The sequence below is a fragment of the Channa argus genome, chromosome 3 (assembly GCF_033026475.1).
Source record: "Channa argus isolate prfri chromosome 3, Channa argus male v1.0, whole genome shotgun sequence".
In the NCBI taxonomy this organism is placed as follows: Eukaryota; Metazoa; Chordata; class Actinopteri; order Anabantiformes; family Channidae; genus Channa; species Channa argus.
This window is the reverse complement of record NC_090199.1, coordinates 11,523,339-11,550,172: the sequence shown is the minus strand read 5'-3', so window position 1 is coordinate 11,550,172 and position 26,834 is coordinate 11,523,339. Positions and strand designations below refer to the sequence as shown.

Here is a 26,834-nt window from a genome sequence, read left to right as displayed (position 1 = left end):
CTAGGGACAAACCAAACTTCAAATCCTAAGTTAGCGAATAGTTCCGCAGGTGATCTTTAGCAGGCGGTGATTGCACCGTTCGCCTGTCCTCTGTAATAGCTAATCTCGAGTTGTGGTGACTAGTAATACGTGAGCATTAGAGCAAAGAGCCCAAAAATATGTTGATGCTATTACTCAGGATGCATAATTGGGTCAGAGTTGGATAAAAGGATCGGGCTACAGAGCCTGAATGACGCAGACATTGTGAGTGCGTGCATCCAAGCAAGTGTGTGCTCATACACGTATGTGTATATGGGTGTGTACAGGGGTGGGGTGGGGGGAATATTGGCTTAAAGCATTTACAGGCTCCATTGTTGCTCCTGAGTAAAGTTCATATTGTGTGTATAATAGTGTGGAAAGTACATGGTCACATGTGTGGGTTGTTTTTACAGGTTTTAGACAAATACACATTGAGGGATGGGGGAAAAAAAAAAATTTAATGTGAACATAAAGTATGTGCAGAGGCCACTTAAACAGAGAGGAGGCATATCAAAAGACAAACACAAAACCAGACAATCAGAGGACTAAAAATCACTGCAGAGAATGACAAATGGTTTCTGCTGACAGAAAGAAACAGCAGAATTCATCAATCTTAAGGTAAGAAGAAAAAAAAACAAACTTAATGTCTAATACATTTGTTTGAAAGCTGTGACCTGTACAATAAATTTTATTAGTTTAGACTATTTATACATTTTTCACGTAACAAATAATGACAGAATCAGTGCCAAGTAAATGTGGAAAATGTTAGAAGTAGTAACTGAAAACATGGAAAGACTGTAAAACAGAGAGACAAAAAGAACTCTGATGAACTAGATTCACTCAGATTGTAATGATGAATTTACTCCAACAAAACTGTCAGTGGTCAAAACTGGTCTATTTGTGTTTGAAGTATTTCTGCAGAAGCTGTACAGAATATAAAATTGCCAAACAAACTGGATCCAATATTAATAACAAAAAAGCAAAAACATAAATAATAACAATAACAACAATTGTTTACTTTTTGTCGGTTTTGTAATCTGCCATAACTAATCCTAAGGTATGGTTATGTAACAAGTTTGTTTCAGTGAAATTTCATGTAATACTTGAAATTTGTTCATTAATATGGTTTTCCTAGATTCCACAGGGAAGTATGTTACTATTTAGAAAACTTTCATTGTAAGTTATAAGTCTAGTCATTTTGAATGAATCATGGGTATTAAATACAATAATAACCTGAGAAATGCAGACATTCAAAGGACTATAATCAGAAACTCATTGGGAGATTTACTGTATAACGTAAAAGCATTAATCAGTTATAGAAAATAATAAATTAAATCATAGCTTGTATCTAAATAAAGCACTTTAGCAGTACCCTAAAGTCAAAAACGTCCCAAAGCTTTCATCTATCCCAACATAAAATCCGAGTGTGTACTTTTGTGATTATATGATCCAAGTCAAAGGCTGGCTCAAGTTTTATCTACTGTATCCTTAAGATGTGAAATCATTGTTAATGCTTTGATGCATGATATTATCTGCTGAGCTGCAAGTACAAAACCAACAGCCCATGGGGACATCAAGTAAATCTCAACTTTCACAAATACATTTGATCAATCAGTATTTTCATTATCTGACATGGATCCTATTGCTAAGCAGTTTCCACCTTAAGCTACCGTCCATTTATAATGGCGAGAAGAACAAACCACTTTTCAGAAGAATGTCCAAATCATTTTATTTAGTATTTAGGGCCAAGTACTGCAACAAAACGTGGTTTGCCAATGCACCATTGGCCAAAGGCCCTACAAAATAGACTAATATTCATGTAGTCTGTGAGTGCAAAATGAATATTACAGCCAAACTGTACACTGAACACATTAAACCTATTATGGAGAAAAGTAGAAAGTGGGCAAAGACACTTCACCTTCACAGACTCTGTTGGGTTCATAGAAAATATAACAAACTCCAACAACTCACTTTGCCCTTTACCCTAAAGTTATTACTAGAAATATGAGGTCCATCATTCGTCTAATCACACTGACTTTCTCTCGCTCACACACACCTCACTCTACAGTGCCTTCATATGAACTGCATGATGCACATGGCTGCATTGCTAATTGTAAAATTCTACAGATAGCCTTGCCTATCATCCAATCAGAGTCATGAAACCCATATTGACTATACTGGTATGGATATTAATATCACAACTTGTCCAAAATATGTATCACATGGAGTTTTTAAAAATGTAAAGCCTGGCCTGTGTTGCATGAAGTGTTATATGAAATTAACATATCAGGTGCCATAAGAAGAAACTCTGTGATAAACAGATATTTTCTCCTACCTTGGTAGTGCTGGATCAGTGCCTGTTGGACTGTTGAATTTACTAGACCCTCTGGTAGGTCCCTCAGATACTGTTTGAGCAAACTGGCCACTGTACAGATATCAGATATTGAGAGAAGATCCACATCCTCACCACTCTCCAGTCGCTGTTTCAAGGTCTCCACAGACCGGACATTCCCGTTTACTCTGAACAGACCCTCCTGATGCAGGGCTGGAGAGATATTGGGGAAACACAATTTAATTACAGGAAACAGAGGAATGAAGGTTAGCTGCAGCAAGACAGAATACATGTTTGTGAATGAGAGGGACCCAGGTGGAACGGTGAGGTTACAGGGAGCAGAGGTAAAGAGGTGTGTGCAAGCAGGTTGTTATGTGATAAAAGAGTATCAGCGAGAATGAAAGGAAAGATGTTCAAGACGGTGGTGAGACCAGCAATGTTTGGCTTAGAGACAGTGGCACTGAAGAAAAGACAGGAGGCAGAGCTGGAGGAAGCAGAGCTTAAGATGTTGTGGTTCTCTTCGGTAGTGACGAGGATGGACAGGATCAGGAATGAGGACATCAGAGGGACAGCTCATGTTAGATGTTTTGGAGATAAAGTCAGAGAGGCCAGATTGAGGTGGTTTGGACATGTTCAGAGGAGAGATGGTGAAGGATGGTAGAAGGATGCTGAGGTTGGAGCTGCCAGGCAAGAGGTCTAGAGGAAGATCAAAGAGGAGATTTATGGATGTAGGGAGAGAGGACATGAAGTTTAGTCGAGAGAAAAGGACGCAGAGCAGGGGTCTACACAGATGATTCACTGTGGAGAACCCTGAAAAGGAACAGCCGAAAGGAAAAGAAGGAGATTCTCAAAGTCCAAAGTGCTCCCTCTGCGCAAAAATGTATTATAAAGTTTATTAGAAGAATAAATAACACGCAGCTATTATCTGAACCACTTACAGTTGCAGCCTTTTAGAAAATAAAAAAATACCTTCTGTCTTTGCTACTATGCTTCTACTGAAAGTAGAACAAAGAGACATGTTGTAGCATTCACAGTAATGACATTCTAATCTTTACTAAAATATTATTATCATTATTATGACTTTCGTACATATTTGGCACCTAACTACTTCAAGACCCTTTCAGCTAGAAACACAGGTCAAACTTAAAAATATTCAGCTTCTGACATTATTACATGTATATGGCTTTTTAATATCTTTTATACATTTTATGATTTTTATACTTTAAATAATTATCCACGTCTCAATGACGTCACATGATTGCCTTTGAAGTTTTTGCCTTTGAAGTGTTTAAGGCTAACTGGCTGCATAACCAGTATATAAAAAAATGAAATTTTGTTTCAGCAAAAACAGCTTTTGAAGCGCTGGAGCATTTACAGTGCATTTTCTTTTTGGAAATCATTTTCCTAGCTATTATTATCTACTGTGAGCTTTACAGTAATGATGGCCTAATCTTTACTACTATTCTGACTTCGGTCTTCCGTACGTTTTTGGCACCTAACTACTTCTAATGATTTAAACTTTGAAATGTTCAGCTTATAAAAAGGAAAATAATGGTTGTATACAGCTTTTTAACATCTTATATGATTTTTATCATTTTATGCTGATAAAAATGATGACATCATCAACATCTTCAATGACATCCCATAATTGCTTTTGAAGTTTTGCCTTTGAATCTGGTTTTATTTGTCCTTGTTTTCAGATATCCGCCACGATCTGTTTGCAGTTCCAATGAACCAAATGATATTAATGTTGATATCAATAATTTTGATAACCAGTTCATATTTTAAGCAGACGTTGTCAAGCAGAAATACCAAAACTTGATTCCAACTTCTCAGTTGTGAATATTTTTCAGTTTTATATTAACTAAAAATGTATAGTTGCTCAAACTAAATTAAATAATTGCTGTACAATGAAGATAATTGTTTGCTGAAACACTTCTATAATGGTACTACATTATCAGTACTGAGGTATCATAGTTGGTATTCCTGTTCAAACTGACCAGATCCTGTAATTTCAATAGTCCTGAGAAGTTCCACTTTCTTGTACTAACATCTAGTGGAGGAAGAGATGAACTACAGAAAATTACAAAGTAGGTCAATGCCTACCAAGATAGAGCTACACAACTGTGCTTTCAAGTGTTACAGAGTTTACTTCAAATTATAGACACATTCCATTTTGTAATTTTCAATGCATGCTATGTAGGTTTGCTACCATTAGGGACATGCACCAGCTTCTATTTATTTGCCAGGCAGTATGAAAAGTATTAAAAACTTGTTTGAGCTGTGTGGTGGATCATAGTGAACATCAAGTTTGTTTAATTTTGTATTGTCTTTTGAGATAATATTGATGACCCATTGTGGAATGATAATACTGTATTAGTACTGTATAGTGTCTTTTTCTCTAAAAACGGCATTTATTCTGTCTTGCTCCGCCTTGGCTTCACCCTGTTTGGATAGAGTTTGCTCATTTTTGCAGTTCTGAAACTGTTCTGACACCGAAACAAAATCAGACAAGCATAATAATTTCTTATTCCAATAAGTCTGTGTAGTCACTTTTTTATAAATAGTGTTTTAAAAAATTGACATTGACACAATGAAATTCACAGTGGAGCACTAAATGTGTCCACTCATCTGAAACAAAAGAAGCTTATTTTGGGTCAGTCTTACAGAAGGTTTAGGTGATCAGGTATAACAGTTCTTTTTTGTTGTGTTAGTATTCACCATGCTTGCAGAGATGCTCCACCATCCTGTGCACCACCACTGGCACACCATCCTGCACCAGGCCTTTCTGTTGTAGCTCAAACAAGGACGCTCCAAACAGCTTGGTGTGCTTGGTTGCCACTGTCCTCGATCGCAGTATGGGTATCTGCACCATCTTCTTCATGTCTTCTTTAACCTGCACCGCTGTCTTGTTGTGCTGCAGGGAACAGAGCAGAGCAGCAGTCAACCACTGACACTATGGGCACAGAGAGCAGTCGTGGAGGTATCATCATCTTCAATACTGCTGAGTCACCTGTACTGGGGAAAGGAAGCTCACTTTGCTCCATAGATTCAAACGTTTTTTTGTGTGTGCGCAGGTGTTCGTGGTGGTGTCTCGATGGAGGCCATACATGCAGTCACACTGTCATGCCAGGTGGCTGCACTTGGAGGACAGTGTGTGCTAAGAGAAGGGGCGGGGCATGCATGTGTTGCTATGACAAATATCAGGTTACTATGCAACACCTTCTTAGGCACTGCCAGAGACATACATATATAGACACAGGTATTTGTTCAGGTGAGGCACACACACATACACACACCTCTGAATATTAATAGAGAACACATCAATATGCTCTGAAAGCTGGATGGACCAACAGCCCATATGTCTACATTTGGACATGAAAGATTAAGATCCAAAAGTTTTCCTGGAGACCTCTCGGAGTCTTTTAGCATTCTGTGAAGCTGAACTGAGAGTAAACAAGAGTGGCAAGAGTTGGCTTCTTAAAAGAAACAGTTTAATGTAGTAAAGTGCATGTGTGTGGGTGTGCGCTCCGTTGGTATTTACCCTGTAAGCCCTCAGATACTTTTCTGAAGGAATGCTGTAATTGAAATACATTCTGTAACAGGTAAAGCTACTGCATTCAAAATTAAGTAAAAGTAAGTTTAAAACTACTCATTAAAGAATACAATAAAAAAACAACACCTCTACATACTTTATGTACTGTTGAGTAGAATGCACAGCAGATCTATATACTGTATTGAATAAACTCAGAATGTTTTTGCATGTTAAACCTAGAGATACAACTACTATATTAAAAGATAGAGCAGTCTTCAAAAGTAGCCTCACTGAAAAGTAAATAATATACGTCTACATCTATTTGTGTAAAAAGTCTGTTTTGTTAAATGTACAGTTTAAAGTACAACAAAACTGAAATACAGGAGTAAAGCACGAGTATCTCAACATGGTTTTCAGTGCAGAAGTTGAATCACTTTGTTTGTCAGGTTGAGCTCGTTTCTTTCAGCAGACAGGACTAGAATCTAAGCACAAATCGAACGTGTTAACTCACCAGCTGTTACATCTTATCCAATAACCTATCAAGGCAAACACAGCCATATGTTGTCTTCAGCTCCTCACATAGATACACTGACTGTACAAAACACGCTCTCATTGTCTGCAAGCAGGAGGTATACAAACACACCCTGCAGCAACATCGTCTCCAGTCAATGAGCCAACGTTTGACAAAACACACTGAATTACTGTTTTGTTTGGTTTAGTTAATTAAGAGTTTATCCAGTGTCTGTCTCTGTTCATTAAGTTCTAGGAACAAAACTGGAAACATACTGAAACTACAGGCAGCATTCAGACACTGGGTGAGGAGAAAAAGACTTCCTGTACTTCAGTTTTACTCTTGTAGCCATAGCTACAACCACACCATGTGACACCCTGTTCCAGAGTTCACTTCTTCACATGAGGGAACTGACCCATGCAGTGAAATGAGAGGCCTCAACTATGATTTGGCTCCAGTGAGGTGATAGTGTCACACTGAGTGTACTGTGTTAGGAGGGGCATGGTGGGTGGTGAGGAAGACGTACCTTATGAATTTATTCCTTATGTGGCCGGTTATGTAGATAGAATAGCTACAAGCATGTGCCTTTTTCAGGTTACCCGATTAAAAACCCACCAAACAGATGGAGCTAATATGACTAAGGAGACAAGATCTTTACCATGCCAGATGCTCTGGCAGTGCTAATACAGTGTTAATGCATCCACACTCAAACGGGCATCTGCGAAGCTTTTACAGGCAAAGAGATGTGAGCTAATGGTGCTCAGTCATCCACCTCTCTCTGACAGGTGCATTAAAATATGCAATTTGCACATTCCTGATGATGTGAAATGGTAATTACGTGTGCTTGAATTTTGGTTTTGACTGCTTCATGCTAGGATGGTCTATTAATGCTCAGATGTAGGACAACAGCACTGAAACATTTTAACATAATGGCCTGGTTCCATCCTTAGATGTTTAGGTGATGTTAGCAATCACTTCAAAGACACAATTTCAGAAGGTTTAAACTAGAGAGCAAAACATTAGCAGAACAAGTTTATAATGTTTTACAATTTGTTTTACATAGTAGAGCATTAACAATTGATTTACATTATAGTGTGGACATTTGTTTTTTCTGCTTTTTATCTGTCTCCAATAGTAACATACAAATATTGTCAGTGTGAAAGAGTTAAGCTAGTCTGAGCTAGGTTTGCCATACTGACCACATGTCCCCTAATGACCCCTTTGCCTACAGGTTACCAACATCCACTGTCACACACACTTTGTCTTGATAATGAGCAGTTCACAAATGAAGGTCCATTCAGGTTAATTCCCAATAACATGCCCACAAACATTTCTCCTTTGATTTACAATGGTAGTTAAACTACAATCAAGAACAAAATATTATTAACCGCCTGGACACCCAACATAAAAAATACATGGTGACCTGCTTAAATTTACAAACTAAAAGCATAAAAATGTGCAACTATTAACAAGTGGCCTCCACCAGGCAGCCACTGGTAAACTCAAAATATATAGATGGATACACAATTTATACCAATAACAACAAATAGATCCATCCCGTTAAACAACTATTAGATCTTATGAGAAAAAGTTTATTAAAAATAGACAACACTTGATATAAAAAGCAAAACCCTCAATGATATTTCCAGATGATTTCTGGATCACTACTCCATACAGTAGTGATTTCCCCCTGGCAGATGATGCAAACCTGGGCATTTAAAGACTCTCAAGACAAGGATGTCTTTTTCTTTATTTGTCCATAAAGTGAAAAGTTAATGTAACAACTTCCACTCTGCCTGTTTGAGAATTGCAATAGCAACATTAAGAAGAGACAATGTAAGCAGCTGAGCACACAGTAAATTAAGGGTTTACAATCAAGTTCAGGGTATTCATAAAATTGTCCCTTTCACACAGCCACCACGGAGAATAGAATATGGTGAAACACATACAGCTAACACCCAATTGCTTCTGTTGTTTACTGGTTTTAAAGCCATTGTCTTGCTCCTGAACAGGACAATCTGCTGTGATTAGCCCATCAGTCTCCATCCTCTTCTTCCCTCCCCCATTCTCAAAATGTTTTAACTTCTGAACCTTTTGACAAGACACTCTGCTTTTCAAGTGTGTGGTTGAGATCCTTTTTTTTGTGGGGGGGCATTGTGGGTAGTTTAAGTGGGTGACTAAGTATTTTTGAAGAGATTTAATGCAAAATAAGAGGCCAACTTTCTGTGTCTTCAGCTTTCTCATGAAGCAGATAGCAAGTCCAAGCATGTGCCCTTCTTTCCCAACCCTCAGCCCCCTCCTCCCCTTGCCTTTTGCCTCTTTCCCTATGTGGGTGGTCATTGAGGCAACAAGAAGCAAAAGCACCACAGGCACCAAAAGCAACAGCTGCTCTGCTCAAAGACACTTGTGTTAGAGACATAAACATTTTAAGTATACACAGCTCTTATTAATACTTGGAGACATGGAAAGCATGTGTAAAATGACCTCACTGAGGCACTGGATCATCAGTTGGAAATTAATTACAGGTATGGACAGGAAACATGAAGCTGGGAGAGTATTTTTGATTTGTACTGCTGTAATGTTGTAAAGGAATGGAGGCTAAAAAGCAGAAGATACAGGCTGACAAGAAGGCTGAATACTCTATCAGTACTGCAAGCAAAAGTATTCATGTTACTGAAAGTTTGTTGTTTATTCGTTGGGAAAGTTACTTTAAACTTGGGAGTTACATTCTACTGCAGAGAGAAGAGATTTGTTCCTCCTTGACATTTTAAGAAGCCATCTGGTGTCTAGAAGAGCATTAAACACCACCATGAGTACGTAGACTGACATTGAACAGCAGAGAGTGATGTTGCACATACTTTAGCCCTTATTCACAAGTTGAATAGAAAGTCTTTGAACCAACTGAGGCTTTGTAGCTTCTACTCACACAGATGGTCAGAGCTCCTGCCCCCATTCTCCCACAGAAGAAACGCCTGAAGAGGCAAAGATGAGGTGGAAATGTTGCTTCAGTCCTCTCTCCTCACTCTGTTTCAAGACAACCTTTTGGACTTTTTTCAGTGGTGGGAACTTCTTCAATCTTAACACGTGCCATCCAAATACTCCAAAAGCACAACAAAGATAATCCACGCCGGGAGAGAGAGTAAAGAAACACTGTCAGTAAACTATTTGCTGTCTAACCCATGCACACAGATTAGTGCTTGTCCCGTTCTCTTCCTCCCTCTTCCTCCCTCTTCATTCCCCCTCTCTCTGAAATCTGAGCCGACCTCTGCCATTGGCTAACTGGCTTGGTCACGTGATCAAGGGGTTAAAACCTAAAACTTTAAATCTATGCCTGTAGATTTCATCTGAGCAAATGAGGAAAGACGGGAGGAACTGATCAGCAATGAGACAGTTATATAAAAATGAAACGTTACTGCAGCGCATGAAATAGACTATTCAAGAGGACAACAAGCTTTAAATTTAGCATGAAGTATTAGTTTTATAGATACATCTTTTATGTTGTTCAATAAAATATGTATTGCATTAAACAATTATTGGTCATTTAATAACTTAGGCTAATTACAAAAGTTAAAATTCTACCTAATAAAAATCTTTATGCAAACACCTGGGGAGGATAGTAAAATACCTAAATCAAATTAATTCATTAGGCAAATTTTAAATTTTTTTTGTCCTTGCAGCTTATCCTGTGAGTTCAGGGTCATTTCTCCACATGTTGATTTAGCAGTTTTTACACTGGATCCCCTTCCTGACGCAACCTTTCCCAATTTCTACCAGGCTTGGGATCAGAACTGTGTGCCTGTGGATGGGAATGGGCTGTTCGGGGTCCAGTGTCTTGCCCAGAGACACTTTGACAGGACCGTAAGGAAAAGGGCGCAAACCTCTGTCGCTATGGTCAGAAGGCAGACACTCTACCAACTGAGCCACTCCACAGTTCATTAGCCAATTCAGCTTCATATTACACTAAGGCTTCAGTTATATGTAATATTAAAAAACATCATGGAGTTCCCCAAACTTCCTCAGACTTAAAGAGACACAAAACCAGTCTCTTTCAGGTCATTTTATGATCTTTTTTTTAATTTATTTTTTATTTTTTTGTATTTGTTTCTCTATCATTTTTTGTCTAATTTTTGTTGTTTTTGTTTTTTTTTTGGAAATTTTCTAACCATTTGTGGTTATGTTGTGTCTATGTTTTTGCTCAAAAAGGTCTTTGTAATTGTTGTCAATTCCCTTTTGGTCATTTTGTGTCTGTTTGAATAGCTTAAGGTGATGCCTTAAAAGACAACCATATATTAATATCTATTAGCTCTTTAAATAGTTTTAAAGTTAATTAAATCACATTAGCAGAAGAGCGCAACCCAAAATGAAACAATACAATTACTTGATATAGAACCATAAAAATACTGAAATTGAAAAAAAAGCTTAAATTCTTCGTTTCAACATGTCAGCTTTAATCGTTTTTTCCACTTTCATATATACATTTCTTGATGTTGTTGTTGACCCAGTCACTGAAGGCAGAAAGACGGCTGAATACTGAAGGTTTGCTATCTTTTATGCAGCCTAGAGGTCTGAAGCTGACTACACCATGAACCTCCCAAGTTGTGCTGGTCCCAGGAGCCACGAAGGTGAAAGGGCCTCCAGAATCACCCTGCAGGAGAGAAAATGTACAAGTCTAAGGTAAGAAGATCCATCTGCAAACATTTTATACTGACAATCACTATAGTCAAGACTGATGTAAATGGACATTATAAATAATCTTTTCTATCCAATTTTCAAAGAGCAATCTGTTAAAAAAAACTGTGTTTTCAGATGTTGATATTGTGTTGTATAAAACCAACTTCCAGTGTTTTTCTGACGTAATTTTTCTAAATTTCTAATCTTCCCATGTGCCTGCTTTCATGGTCCCTCATTACTGCAAACAAATAACCCTTCTATGTTCTTTTTTCCAATTATGCTCGAAAACTGGGCAGCCTTTTGTAATCAAGGCTGAGTGATCACAAACAAAACAGTTTACAGGGTGTTACATAAAAGACAACCCAATCATTAGAGGCCAGCACACTTATATAACAATGTGTAGTATAATAATGGGTGAAAAAAGCTTGGAAAGAATTTCAACATCAAAGTAATTCCTACATTTGTAATTTCTTTCTATAATTAATTGCTGTTTTTGCAAAGCTGAAATCATCCTCTCACCTGGCAGGCTGACTTAAGTTCATGTGGGGACTCATACCCAGCAGAGATCATAGAGGGCCTGAGGGTGTCCCACCAGTAAGCAGGTTTGCTGCAGGTTTGGAAGTCAGTGATAGGAAGAGCTGCCTGTTTTAGCCTCTCAGCTATTTTGGGGAGAACGCTCCCTAAGATAGAAGTAAAAAAGAAAATATTTCAGAGAAGATGGAGGTAAATATTGATACATTTACATTCACGCTAATATAAACTTATATGGTAATGAACGCCACACACTTATTTCTAGATTAAAACAAAATTTCTTTACTGGAATATCAAATGTGCAATCTCTTCTACCTTTTTTGTCTCTCCAGCTAGTGACAAAGCAGGATGCACCTGCAGGCATCACAGCCCTGGGTTTGGGCTGACCTCCCTCGTCATATTGACAGGCTTTGCCAAAATGCACCAAGACTATGTCGTTGGTGATGTCTGTGCGAACCTGCTCACAGACAAACCCCTCATGGCGGATGATACCGTCCACTTTATAAGCAGCCCTCTGCTGTGGGAACATCCCTGGAGGAGTTCGTGTGGTGCTTCCCCAGGCACAGTGGTGGACAGTAGGTGAAAGATTGAAGGTGAAAAAAATTAATAAAATTACTTTAATCATGTTGTGCAAGCTGCTTTTAAATCTGCAGTAAATGATTTGTTTGTGCCAAGTTCACCATGACTTTTTAATTGGATATTCTGAACTTTACACAGCCAACAGACCTGGAATGTCATTGTCATTAATTTAGAGCAATGGTTTTGGTTTTGGCCACATGTCGAATGCTAAGAGCATAATTTTTTGCTTTCACCCTCTGTTCTTGGTTTCACCCAACATCTGAGGAAATCATTTTCTCTTTAAGCTGCTACATGTTCCTCTACGCTGCAGAATCAGTTATTAGTCCCCTATAGGGTCATCAACACAAGTGACCCCTTACACATTATCACATAGTTTTATCATTGCTGTAATATATTGTCATTACAAATATATTCACTGTGGGCACTTTTAAAATAGCATGTACTGTAGTTAGACCTCACAACATGAAACAGTGAGCATGAAACTGTTAGAATCCGTTCTTCATGAATCAAAGAACCTCCACAACTGTGCATGTAAGGTATGGGAAATACTGATGAAACCTGGGGAAAAGAAATACATTCTTACAAAATAAAAGCTCCCGTCCATCACTGTAAGTCAGTCAGGCAGAGAAACAGGAGTTTAATTACCTGCATGGAGACTTGCCAGGAGTGAGGGATCGCCTCTTCCACATTAACCACTCTTCAGACGATTGTATTTGGTTTCACAGCTGGGTTACCACAGTTTTCTCACAATTTTAATTTCCTTTAAATAATTATCATTGTCAATTATCAAGAATTCCTTCATTTAACCTTTATTATACTGGTAGAATATTATTTCATTTTTGTAAACCAAGCTCCATCTGAAAAGCAAAAGAGTCCCACATCAGAGGCAGAGCTGCTGTTGGGTTTGGCCTACACTCACTAATAATGATGTCGTCCCACGGGTTAGGAGGTGGAGGGGCTAAAACGGGGATAACACTGGCATCAGTGGTCCAGTAACCACGAAAACCCTGCTGTTGATTGGCGCTGTTACTAAGGAAGCGAATGATGACAGTGTGCTAGGGATGTTGAGGTGGAGGGACAAAACCACAGAAACGACCTGAAGAATCAACGAGAAATTAAGTTTTTACAATTGTGCTATGAAATACTAAAAACACAGAGTTACAACCCAAAATTGTACAATAACCAGCCTAGTGATGCCATGGTTTCTCCATTGATGACCTGCACATAGTCAACATAGTTTCCAAATAAGCTTGTAGTTTAAAGTGGGTGAAAGCCACATGGATACTTTTTGCTGAAGGAATGGTGATATGCCTTGTGCACAGAGACTGAGCTTCATAGTCACTGGGCCAGTTAGGAGAAGTGACTTCACCCTGGGCATTGCTGAAACTTCCTCCACAAGAAGCTTTGTGTGTGTGTATGTGTGTGCAGCGCGCGTGGACAACCGGAAAAAATAAAAGAGACAAAACAGGAAAGGTGCAGAAGAACAAACAAGACTTTAGTTTGACCTGGATGCGATTTCTACAGTCTCTCTTCAGGGACTTTTTACTGCCTTACCCTCTTCTGCTTTACTGCTTTCCAAGTTGCACTGAAGCCCGTGTCCACCACCTTGTCATTCGTGGAGAAGCTGATGTGAAGTGTTTCCATTGCTCACCAGGTCTCTAGGTGGCACAGTATGTGCCTGATAAGAGTTGAAGTCACAAAACTATTAACATGCTTGATACTCTTGTTGCTTCTTTCTTATATTATATATGCATGAATGTGTGTATGTACAGTGTACATAACACATGAGGGCTTGGAAATAGGAAATCCCGTCAACTCATTTTTGTTGCAAAGTACAAAAAGAAATACTAAAGGAAATGCCTTTGCGATTGGGAAACTTCTCTGAGGCTTGAGAAAGTCAATTTAACAGTGGGCAGTGTGCTGTATTCTATTATATGTGAGAACTACAGTTTTTATATACATAATCATTTTGAAATTATTTGATAAAAATATTTGGTAACGACTAGGACTGAACATTTTACTTCCTGTGACTATAATTTTTATATTTTGCTCTGTCATTTAATGGTAATTTTATGCTTCAAACAATAACATGAAAAATATGGTTTTGTATTATTTATTAATCTTTAAATGTTGTATTTAAACATTGAATGTGAAGATTTGTATATTAATAATATGTATATTATTACTTTCTGCATGTTTAATCATATTTATTGTTTATTCTATCATTGTTAGTTTCTTGATTTACCTGTGAAAAGTTAAGCCCTGAGATAAAGGGCAAACATTTAATAAAAATCCCTCAAGTGACTCTGATTTTATTTTGAGGGCAGGAGCTAAAATGTTGATGTTAAGAAATTAAAAACACAAAAACTGCATTTGATTTATGAAACTTTACTTTGAGATATCATTCACAGATATTAACAGACTACACAAACTGTGCTCCATTGTTTGAAGTGGGAGAGCAACGTATAATGAGCATGTATCACATGCGCACATACCCTCAAAAATGACTCTGTACATTCTTTATCAGCTGTAGAAAAAAAAGAAAGCAGATATACACATACCTAGATTTCCTGTTCTGTCTCTAAGGCAGAACAGGCATTAATGCACATCTGACTCTGATCCAGGGAGAAATTGTTAAACTGGGGGTGGATCAGTTATCCGACTGGTACCTGGATGTTCCACTGGCAGTGAGCTTTGTTGTTGTAGCTTCAGGGTCCCCCATAGAAGATACTGTGCCACCTATGCCATTCAAGTCCTTCAGCCCTCCACACCCAGATGCTACACAGGGAGAACAGACAGTGAAAGCCAGCAAAATAAAATTTTACTTTGCAACATATTTTTGAGCAAACTGGGTCAATTGTAGATGTCTGCGCGCATGACATTTTCAGTCCTGGTTAGGTAGGCAGAGATGTGGGTAAACACAGATGGCTTGTTCATAAAACTGGCTATACCATGAACTTCCCAAGGGCCACCTGGGGTATCCTACCTGAATCTCCCTGTTAAAGTCACAAATTAACATTAACATACAGCTTTGTGCATACAAATCCTTTCACTCATGTTTAAAATGGTGTATGTATAGGTGATCTTACTCGAATCTGACGCTCCAGCAAATACTTCATTCCGGAGATCGTTGTTAGACAAAAATTGACCATTTATTGTACTTGCTTCTCAACTTAGCCGATGACAGATCTATTGTACATACAACTTTAAGTACAGTAATCTCACAAGCACGTTCACTAGCAGTTTCATCAAACAAGTTTCTCAAAGTATGTCTGAACTCGCAGAACTCGACAAGAAACCGTGTGCCTCTACAGCTACAAACAGAACCTTTTTCTTCTACCTTGTTGCGGTCCACACTTCCTTGTAGTCAATTCTTCTGCACCAGTTACTGTGTCACTTCACGTATAGTAGCTGAGCCGAACAACATCTCTCTTTAACAAACCCTTAGCATTGCATTGTTTCCTTGACCACTGGGCAACAAACTCAAAAGGTAAACTACAAAGGCAGCCATCAAAGGCAACTATCAAAGCTATATGGCGTCACTAATGACATCATCAGTACACAGACGCGTCACAAACACACATTACGTAAAACAATTACATTACACACCGACACACATTACATAAAAACAAATAACTAAACTGTGGACCCATACAGCGTAAATCTAACTATTCTCTGCATTCTGAAGACCTCACCTGACAGACAGACTTGAGCTCATCCGGCAGGGTATAACCACAGCAGATCATGGAGGACTTGACCTGGAACCATCAGTAATCCATCTTCTTGCAGGTATCATACGGCACAACAGGCAGGGCGACCTGGTTGAGAGCCGCAGCTTTAGCTTTAAGTAAAATCACCTGACAAACATTCAGAGGGCAATTTTTACACAGCAAGGAGCATGAACACAGAAGATATTTGCACATGAAATCCAGCAGAGGGCATCAAACTATGTAACAATAAATCATTAACATTAAAACATTAAAAGGTGTGAGTCGATAGATTACTGCATTCTATCAGTGAATAGCATAACTTTCTCCTAGTTTCTAGTTTCTTTTAAGCTCATCATTATACCTGGGTAAGAAATGAGCAGATAAAATAAAAGTACAAAAGACCTGGACAATTGAACACATTAGGGCCACTGTATCATATAGTACACAATGATACTGGTAAATAAACAGTTCCACTGGAACTACACACAACATTTTCCGAGTTGAATTGCTCCACACCTCTGTGATAAAGCACATTTGGCAGATTTCCTTGTACTGGTTACATCCTTTTCCAAAACAAAACCGAGCATCTAGGTTCCAAACTGCACCCGTATCTCTCTAAAGGGCACTGCGGACCATTAGCCAAGGCACTGAGGCATCCCTAACAAGCCATTGTTTTGCACTGTTTATTGCCTGAACTGAAAGCACAGACACCAATGACTACTTTCTGAGATTAGGCAAAGATGCTTCAATGAAGTTATGCAAACATGTAAAAAAAAAAAAAGAAAGAAACGAAAACCTTCATACTTAATTTCTAAATTCATTTTATTCAGAGCATTGAAAAAAATATTCATCTTTAAAGATGCTAAGTAGCTGATGACAGTTAACTTTTCAAACTTTGACATTTGTCAGTAAATAATTGTGAAATATAGAAAAGGCAAAAGAGGATGGAGCAAATCAGTCCTCGATCTCTAGTGTGTTTCTCACCTGCATGGACACTTGCCAGAGCCAAGAGTGTGGCCTTGCTGGGTCTCCGTTCACAATGCCTGACATGACATGTGGAGGAATGGCTGGTCTCCCACACAGACTGGGCCAGACTAGAAAATCACAGTAAACCGCTGTAACATATCCAGTGTCTGTTCATGTGATCATAATTGAATTTGTCTGTGGTTTGTTTGTGTGAATACACAGCAGCCTGCAGATTGCAGATAAGCCCTCACATTGCTAGAAAGTGACTTTTAATTTGCTCTGGTGGTCTGATTTGTTTTTTCAAATAATTTTTCGGTCGCAGCAGGTTGACAATGTTGGCTTCAATGAAATGTGTCCTTCTGTGTCTAATCTAGTCTGCATGTGTTCAGATATGAAACCTGCAAACTAACAATGGATCCAGCATCACAATTTCCTGGTCAAACTTATGATCAGTAAGGATTTGGCATCAAGTTATCCTAACTACTCTATCCTAATCCCATATTGTCTCCATTTATCTATCATTTTTTCCTACATTAATCCAACACTTAGGACACTTCTGGTCAGAGCATGGATGAAAAAAATATGCCCAGAGGTGGCAGCATCTATAAAACTCGATTTGGCCAAATGGTTGGCAGGGGTCTGGCATACCTGGGGCTCATAACTGGGTGACGAATGAGAATCAGGCTACAGGCAGCAGGGAAGCAAAGTGAAACACTAGGCCACCACATATTAGGTTCTCAGCACACAAAATTGTTTTTCTGCACTACAAAGAACAGCGAGGAGGATGGTATTGGTATGATAAGATGAGGTGAGGATGAGAGTAAGCATGAATCAGATACGTAAACATAAGGTAGGAAGCTTCTTAGGAACTGCTTAAAACTAAATGTTGGTTGATAATTGGGGGGAGAAAAATCCCTAAAGACAGCATTTGGGCATTTAGCATTTAGGTTAGAACATTTGTATACATCAAGTTGTGACGTATACAAGTTAAATGTAGAAAAAAATGTTAATGAAATGTTATTTGTGTATGTAATAAAATACAATTTTACATTTGAATTGAATACATTTTTTAAAGTACAATATTCCACATTTGAAACATCTGTGTACCACAGTCATGTACATCTTCATTTTTAGATTTGCAGCTGATTATATGTTTCAATTTAATAGTTGACTATATTTCAGTAACAATGTCATGTAAATCAGTGCATTCAAGTAGTCAAACAGGCACTGTTTCACTACTGACTGTGCCCTGACTATGAGAAAATCCTCACATGTAGTGCAGAAACAATATTTAGCATCTTTGCATTTTTGCCCTAAACATGACTAGACTGACTGATCATTTCAGCCCTTAATATTAAAGCAGCCCTAATGCCGATTTGGGAGTCCAAGCTAAGAACACGGGAATGGCTGTAGCTCAGTTGGTAAGGCAGTTATTTGATTCCCGGTCCCAGCTATATGTCGAAGTGTCTCTGGGCAAGACAGTGAACCCCTAACAGCCGATTCTCCTCCCCAGCTGTGCAGTGCCGGTCCAAGCCTGGTAGAATTTGGGGAGGGTTGTGTCAGGAAGGGCATCCGGTTTAAAAAAAAAACTGTGCCAAAATGTGCGAACAATGATCCGCTATGGCAAACCTGAACTCATGGGATAAGCCGAAAGGACAAAAAAAAAAAAAAGTCCAAGCTAAAAACACAGCTGGCATGTTATTTGCTTAAATTTGTTTAGCAAGCATTTACACACAACGGAAATATTACAGTTTATTTGAGAAATTTGAGAGCAGAATTGTGGGCCAAAAACACTGCACTAAGATTGGCTAAAACCTGTTAGCATTATACATTTTCACCCATTATTAATATGATAAATATAGATGTCTTAATAAAGTGCAGCTTTAAATGTTATTTAGCATTACAATGTTAATTGTAACATTGTAATTGTAACATTTATTTATTTTGTTTTAACAGATATTTTAAAGATGTCTGAAGGATTAGGCTGAACAGGTGGCTCAGTCGGAGCAGGCAGATTATTTGTTGTCCAATAGGCCCTGAAGCCTTTGGCCTCACTAAACAAGTCCGTATGGAAACGTATCACCAGCCTGTTGCCTTTTGTCCGGATGGTAGTAGGCAGCTTTGTCCCACAAAGTGGCCCTTAATTAGATCAAAAGAATATTTGTAAATTAGGTTGCAAAGGCTGTTTATTTTACTGACACAATGATAAGGGCAATTTTGTTAATTAGGATTTAAATGAGCTTAGTGAATCATTTTAATACTGTTTCAGTAGTAAGTTTCACAAAGCAACTTACCATAATTTGAATCAGTGCATTTGTCAAACTATTGATTTCTGAAATAAGAGAAGGTGGAGAAGAAATTTATGACAGCTGTAAAATCTTCTTTGCAGATTAAGAATTACACACAAACAAAATACTACTCAACTAAAAAGATCTAACATTACTAAAAATGTGGCTTTTAAACCGTTTCTAATACCGTTAAAGCAAAGAAGAAGCAATGTGTAAAAATGATCCAGAAATGCCGCTGTGTTCTCTGACCCTTAGCTCATTTAAAATCGAACCATAGAACAGTTTTGCCTCAGACAATTTTAAATTAGCTTTCACCAAGAGAATATTCTTTGCATGATACAGCTTTAACTTGCATTTGTGAATTGCACGGTGAACTGTGTTCACAGACAGTGATGTCCAACAGAGAATCATGCCTGTTTTTAATGCAGTGATTCTCTGAATCTTTTGATGATATTATATAATATAGAAGATGGGATCTTCAAAGTCTTCACAATTTATTTTGACATTTTTTCTCAACTTTTTCCATAATTTTCTGAGAGTTTGTCACAGATTGGTGAAACTCTGGCCATCTTTGCATTGGAGAGGCTCTGCCTCTCTGAAATGTTACTTTTATGCCCAGTCATGTTACGGACCAGTTCTCAATTATTGCATTGTATGTTTTGCTGCCATCAAATTTAAAATTAGTTATTTTCCATGAGATGGCAAAATGTCTCAGTTTCAACATTTGATATGTTGTTTATGTTTATGTGAATAAAATATGGTTTGATGAGATTTTCAAATCATTGCATTCAGTTTTTATTTACCTTTTACACATCGTCCAAATTTTTTTTTTTAACTCGAATTGTGGCTTGTACAAATGTTCCTTCATCAGAAATAATTTAAAGTAAGTTTTTTGTTAATTTATCAAGAGGGGTGCAAACATAACCCTAAATCTAACATGATAATAATGCACATTTAACTAGTACATATTTATTATACAGAATTGCAGTTACTGTAAAATAACAATTGAATTAGTCCAAAAGTTTGCATCCACTTTTTGTTTTAATCTTTTTGACATTTGAAAATCAATTGATTCAAACGTTTGCTTCCATGTGTATCTGAAATCTAGATACAGTAAATAGACATTAGTATTGCTACCTTTACTCGTGTAAATGTGTTCCATTTCAAGTGTTTTTTTCTGCCATGATAACGACAATAAAGAACATGATAAAAGGGATTTATCTCATTTTCTGTGCACACTGTACTCTGACCTGTGGTTTGACAGATTTCTCAAAGCTTTTGCAACAACTTTGCTTCTACAGTATGTGACAGAGAAGTGAGAGTTTCTGTAGTTGGTCTTAATGAAGTGTTTCAGCAGCATGTGCCTCAGCTGTGAGTGTGTTCCTGTGTGTGAGTGCTTAGTACCACCAATATCCTCGGGATATACAGCCTCCCACTTGGCGGAGAATCCTCGGTCTGTGAGTCGATTGTCGGACTGGAAGGTGACAGATATTGTGTCACTGGGACTGATCATCACTGGGGGAAGGATGTAGCCACAGTGTGTTCCTGAAAATGAGGGAGAGGATAGACAGATGAAGGCAGGGAAGGTTCAAATTATGAAGCTCAAATAAATAAATAACTACACACCATTGCATGTGTTTGTGGGGTTGGTGGTTGATGGATGGGGAGAACCAACAAATGAACAGGACAGTATGAGGGTGACCTCATCAGCTGCTAAACATCACCTACATTTGAACCATGAGCCTGCAAGACAACACAATATAATGTATATCACTAACCAGAAGCAGCTAACATTACTGTCACAGACATGGTGGTATGGGTGATGCAGCTAAACCCAACTTCTCAGAAAAAAATATTTTGTTGCAAAGGATGAGACCATTGTTAATAATAACAACAACAAATCAATTACTGATACCTTAAATGCAAGTAGATTGCTGGATATGGCTATATAGTTTGCATAATGCTAAGTCAATCATGTACTGTATTTCTAGTAATGTTATTTAAAATTTAATTTAAGACATTTTTACCAAGGTTAATATTTTCTGGTTATTATTGTGCTGCAAAATTATAAGATCAATACTTTATAGTAATTTTATAGGAATGTGCATTTTCCCTGTCAAACTGAGAAAAATAACCAAATTAATAAAGTGTATTCAAAAGCTGTAAAGCTAAAAACAATAACTTTTTACCTGACACTTTCTTGTGCAAATCTATTTCAGACACAATGATTCTTAGCTTTTGGAGCTCTTTTACAAACATAAATACTGAGAAGTTTTATATGTTAAACTGAAATTGTGCTATATCCTCCTCTATGAGATGAATGTATGGTAAAAAATACATTTACATTTACATTTACATGTAGTCATTTAGCAGACGCTTTTATCCAAAGCGACTTACAAGTGAGGTACAAGGGAAGCAAAAATCTAAGTCAAGGAGAAAGCATCAAAGCAAAGTCCTATCAGAAAAGTGTTCACAGTTCACGAGATACAAGTGCAAGAGAGCAGAAAGGTTTTTTTTTTTTAAGAGATTTAAGTGCATAGGAAGATGCGGAAGAGTTCAGTTTTCAGCAGTTTTTTGAATATTGGGAGAGAGTAAAATATTGGAAACTTATGATTTTGTATCTTTTTGTTTTTTAAAAGAGCCCTTTATATGACTCCTTTCATATCTTCTTTTTCTCTCTCTCTCTCACACACACTTTCACCTATATGTGTGAGTGTTTTACAGGGTGTGTGTTTGAGAGGCTACTTCTGGACGTCTTTGCAAAGTAGATCCTAATCAACTGTTTTACAGCAGGGGGCAGACACGGAGCTATACTGTAATAGTACAACTGTTAACAGAGCAAAGCTAACCTAATAGAATCCAAAGTACTCAGATTTAATGAGGGCTTGTTTGTCATGCTTGTCTTAGTCTTTCGCCAACTGCAAGATAGTGGCTTTATTCTGGCCCTACAGACACAGACAAATCAGGAGCAGTCAAACAAGCAAAAAAAAAAAAAATAAGCAAAATTTAGACTTATTCAGATGTATGACAAAATTTTATATATTTATAACAAAACCAATTTTTTTTTAATTAGTGTTCAAGTATAAAAGAACAAGTTAATCTCACCTAGAACGCTGTAGCGATCTAAGATGACGAATTTGTCCTCTTTGCATTGTCCTGTCTCTCCTGTGATGGCCATTTCAGGGATCTGCAGTTTAACCAGGAATCCTTTGGGCACAGATATCTTCCAAGAGCTGTTTAGATGAGCAGGATATGGATTTGGGAAACCCACAGACTGAATCACTCCTTCACACCCCTGAAGGATTATTGGACCACCACTTGCTGTGACAATAGAAGTCATGTTGAAAACAACATTTCATCATACACACACCTCATTATGTAAATTTTCTTCAGATGAAGGGAAACCAGATCAAAAGCTATGTTTTCTGAGTGTGTGTGTTTGAGTGTACTTCCAGTTGATGAGGGCCAGTTTAATTTGATACAAAACTGCCCTATGAATGGTTCATTTTGTAGCACCTTAATTGGCCACTGGAGAAAATCAGTCTGTCTGCCAATAGCTTTAATACAGTGATGAGTAGATAAACCTCAGGGGGGCTTTCTCCACCCCTACACAGAGAGCTGCTTGCATTTATCGTTATTTGGTAGCTGTCGTCTGATGAGAGCGCCGTCTGTGTGCGCAGAAAACTGCACGAGTAGGCATAACAGTTATATAAGATATGTCAGCAAGCTCTCTATGCCCTAATGTGAGAGCATAGATAATGAGATTATACAGTACTAACTTCCAGTGGATAAGTCAATGCAGCAGAGGAGTCAAGCTTAGTTTTCTTGTGGTTCGGCAGCAACATTACCAATGCAGCAATCAAATACAGCATGTATTTAAACAGAAATTAAAATTCATGGGTGGGTTTCAACCACTCTGTGTCAGACTAAATTATGTAAATTGAATTAAACAGAAGAACTGGTTTTGGAGAGAACGCTCACCAGTAGTTGTAGGAAGTGAAGAGGCTTGTGTCTTGGATGTGGTTGGGGATTGTGTTGTGGTAGAAGCCACAACAGGTCGAAATCTGATGTAAGTTGCTCTGAATCCTTTTGAATTCAAAGTGATGTCAAATTCAAAACGAAGCACCATTATATTGCTATTGGACTCGACTGGTTTTGGCTTGGTCCTGCCACAGAATTTAGCTTTAACGGATATAATACGAATGATAAAAGGTGGCAAACATTGGCAGAGGCTTGAAAAATAACAGAAACTATTCAAAAATTTTAGTTGAGACACTTGTCAGGAACACATTAGTAGATAACCTATGCTGCTTTTACAATAAAGTCTATGCAGACAGATTTAAATTCATTAAGTTTAAAATAGACTCCAGAAGCTGTGTCCATTGTAAAACTTCTCAAACTTTTAATTGAGCTCATCTTTTATTCATGGATCCACACAGTTGCCATTGTTAATGTTGAACAAAGCCCATAGTCTTTCCTGAAGTTCTAACATATATCTTTGCCTTTTTATTAATGGGTCCAGCTTTGACAAAAAATGTGCAGATGTTTGAAAAAAAAAGATTTGGTGTTTTAAAACCCATGTCCTTCATTGTACACAGCGGATAGGGTTTATTTAAAAGTATACATGTTGGGTCATGCTTACGTATCGAAAACCTCAACAAAGACCGCACACACCTCGGGAACCAGGTCAAAGGAGGTAAACGTCAATCTGACCCTTTTACCTTAAGGCACTGTGATTCTCCACTAAAATAAAAAAACCAACACAGTGCAGACATACAGCAGTCATTTGTATTTGGATAGATTTCACATCACACAGTTGATTTTAAACAATAAAAATAATGTAAATCACTGCACCCACCATAACTTTACAACAGGATTCTCTAATGAATCCAATAAAACTGCATGCTTCTCATGTGTTCCTACACCAAGTCTCAAAGCTGCAACATAAGCTCCATTGTGACATATTGCAACTCATGAATAATTTTATCACAGATTCTGCTTCTCGTTGGACAGACGGTGACCTGCCAAGCTAAAGCGCAGCGAGATGAAATCATCATGACAGCCAAATAACACGTCCAAACCCAGCATGCAAACCCTGACATCAAAATTGACTCTGATTTAATTAGATGCATTAATCACTGATCACTGTCAGCAGGACTGTGTTGAAATCTACAGTTAATGAATTTAGCTTGAAATTGGAAATATTTAGGGTTGCTTAGAGCCACATGCAAACCAATCCTGACACAAGTGTGAAACGCTACACTGTAACATCCAATAGTAATCTAACTTTGATTTTTTTTTAGTTAACTATACTAAGTTTTCAACACTTCTTCTTAGTTTTCTTGAAGTAAGAGGTAATTGCAGGATGAAAAAAAAACATTTACTCATTGTTTTCATGTAATGCTAACTTAAAGCAATCAAATTCAGTAGCCAGAAAATGGGGCAATGACACTACTTAACTGGGAGGCGGCACTTCACAAAAAGGTGCTTAGTCTGCTGGGAAAACTTTTAGCCAGGTATTAACAGGGCCATGAAGGTAAGTATTAATGGGGTCAAAGCTTTTTGGATTTTTGCTCTTGGAAAATCTTTTGCTGACATTTGCTAAGGATGGAGGGATTACATTTAGCTAAAGTGCATTGCTGCAAGGAAAATATATTTCCTATTCATGATGTAAAGTGTAAAGAACATTTTACACTGTGGCGGGACTGATCTGAGCACTAGATAATTACAGCTAATTGACAAAAGAAGTAGATCCCCACCCTCCCAGATGTTCCACCCATTTACCTTAGTAGTATAGTATATAAATTGTATAATATTGTTGTGTAGTGTAGTATTGTTAACAAAAGTAATGCAATTTCATTGATTGGTAATTAAGTTACATCTGATACATCAAAATAGCCCATATTAGTACTTCTACTACTACTACTACTACTACTACTACTTTTATTTAATTGTTTATTGACATTTACATTATAAATAAGTAAATGTGATTCAAACTATCAAGTGTAAAGCTGTGTATAGCCTCTTGTAATGGCTCTGAATTATTTTATCTGCATAATGTTGGGATGTTGTTTACTTGTAAGTACCTATACTCAAAGTAAAATTGTTAAAAGGTACTTTTAACAATTCTTTTACTTTTAACCCATTTTTTACCATATTTTTATAAAACTAAAATACCACATTTTTAGCCACTTTTTTTTTTAAATAGATGTAAACACAACAATGACTCCACTAATTCCTATTGAAATGAACTGGGTTCTAAGTTGCTACACAATCCACTATATTTTCCGGCTAGCATGGCAGCTTTGTCTGTCTGTCATTTTGTGCTGGGCTGGTAGAGTACAGTGGGTATATCACAGCAAAACAAAAATAAAAACTGTTAATAAACAGCTGCACACAGTTGCCTGTTGCGCCTGGAAATGACAGAGAAAACCAAAATGTGAAAGTTGTAGCCTGGAAGCCTGAAAGAGGCTTGCTGCTTTCAGACGCCGAAATGCAAAAGTAATTGGCAGGAATATAGCTCTGTTGATTTTGGAGAATCTAGTAAAGTACTGTATATTGCAGTACTATTGTACTACAACTTTAACATCCTTAGATAATTGTCAGCAGTGATTCCTCAGATTAAAAAAAACAAACTTTAAACATGCTGCCAATTGACTCTCACATATGAGCTTTGTGTGTGTTTACGTTCATAGCTTTACCTGGCATAATGCTGCGTTCGGGTAATTCTGCTCCGGGAAGCCAGGGGTCATCAGATCCTTTTGGTCACCTTGGAGAAAGCCATCAGCTCCAGCTATTTCTGGCAGCAGAGATGGAGGGCACTTCAGCTCCACTGACACGTCAAGGAGACTCACAATACACCCCTCTCCACTCCCACCCACCTCATTTTTATTTCCCCACCTTCTCCTTATCCCTACAACATTTACTTTCTAGGTCACTCGCATACTGTTGAAAAATATTGTCAGGGGGTTTGTTAGTGACACCACTGGCTTTGGTTTGGTGTAGGCACAGTATTTAGCCACAGACACAACAAGAATTATGTAGCAAGAGACCATGCAATTCTGCACAACAGTCCACTGGGGTTAAAATCAAGAGTTTGTTCATTTTCAGAGGTGGGAAAAGAGTTGTCACAACATTTCTTGTGGCAAATTATAAAAAAAAAAACACACAAAAAGATGAAAAATGTCTACATAAACCAACCTTAAAAATACCACAAGTTATGCAAAATGAAAGGCAAACAAAACAAAACAAAGGCATAATGGTGCAAATTGACTACAAAAAGATGGTAAATGTTGCAAATTAACATGACTGTATTGGTGTTAAGAATGAGCTTTGTATACATGTCTATGTCGTGTCCAGTGGTCAATCTTTGACAAATCTGTTCCATATAGTATTTTTGAGTTACTATGTTTTATTAGAATATATAAGTAGCTTGTTTTGCACTAATACAGTATATGACAAAAAATAAACTAATTATTTAACAACTAATAATAATGCATTTGAATATTTTACTCCCTTTGTTCGAAACTGTGCACCAATCTAGCCTCTGACTAATTTTCCAGAGGACACATAATGAGAATTACATGAAACAAATCATCGCAAACAAACAGAAATCCATAAAGAGTGTGAAGAAGAAAGTGCTTTAAACTCAGTCAGGTTGTAGAACTAGTGTTGGAGTGTGTGTTCCTGTCAG

The 26,834-nt window shown here is 37.7% G+C and overlaps 2 protein-coding genes and 2 long non-coding RNA genes across 14 annotated transcripts in view; 2 read left to right on the top strand and 2 right to left on the bottom strand.

Moving 5' to 3' along the window:
* The window catches only part of fam13a (family with sequence similarity 13 member A), a 49,887-nt gene extending 40,306 nt beyond the window's left edge, over positions 1–9,581 (bottom strand). For 6 of the 11 annotated variants that reach the window (XM_067496656.1, XM_067496660.1, XM_067496661.1 and 3 more), the window contains exons 1-3: positions 9,323–9,576; positions 5,072–5,267; positions 2,354–2,563 (exon numbers count right to left, since the gene is read on the bottom strand). In XM_067496656.1, the coding sequence (XP_067352757.1) occupies positions 2,354–2,563; positions 5,072–5,267; positions 9,323–9,349 (433 nt within the window). In that variant the 5' untranslated portion in view covers positions 9,350–9,576. Of the gene's footprint in view, positions 1–2,353; positions 2,564–5,071; positions 5,268–9,322 lie in introns of all 11 variants that reach the window. The other 5 variants (XM_067496664.1, XM_067496663.1, XM_067496666.1 and 2 more) reach the window with 4 other exon arrangements.
* Positions 398–9,362, top strand: LOC137123243 (uncharacterized). Its single transcript, XR_010913817.1, has 3 exons — positions 398–636; positions 5,274–5,333; positions 5,428–9,362. It is a non-coding gene; the product is annotated as an uncharacterized lncRNA (long non-coding RNA).
* A 980-nt stretch (positions 9,582–10,561) lies between the features above and the next one.
* LOC137123238 (uncharacterized) lies at positions 10,562–12,751 on the top strand. Its single transcript, XR_010913816.1, has 2 exons — positions 10,562–11,070; positions 11,594–12,751. It is a non-coding gene; the product is annotated as an uncharacterized lncRNA (long non-coding RNA).
* A 259-nt stretch (positions 12,752–13,010) lies between these two features.
* On the bottom strand, positions 13,011–26,196 carry zgc:154142 (uncharacterized protein LOC555481 homolog). The gene is given in 20 exon segments (XM_067496548.1): positions 13,011–13,232; positions 13,428–13,583; positions 13,723–13,822; positions 13,824–13,855; positions 14,673–14,704; positions 14,771–14,884; positions 14,887–14,955; positions 15,027–15,161; positions 15,164–15,173; positions 15,873–16,091; positions 16,872–17,020; positions 17,465–17,537; positions 18,808–18,992; positions 20,381–20,686; positions 22,247–22,462; positions 23,123–23,373; positions 23,784–23,884; positions 25,843–25,962; positions 26,001–26,047; positions 26,088–26,196. Coding segments are annotated over 20 exon segments (2,646 nt in total).
* Positions 26,197–26,834: the final 638 nt, after the last annotated feature.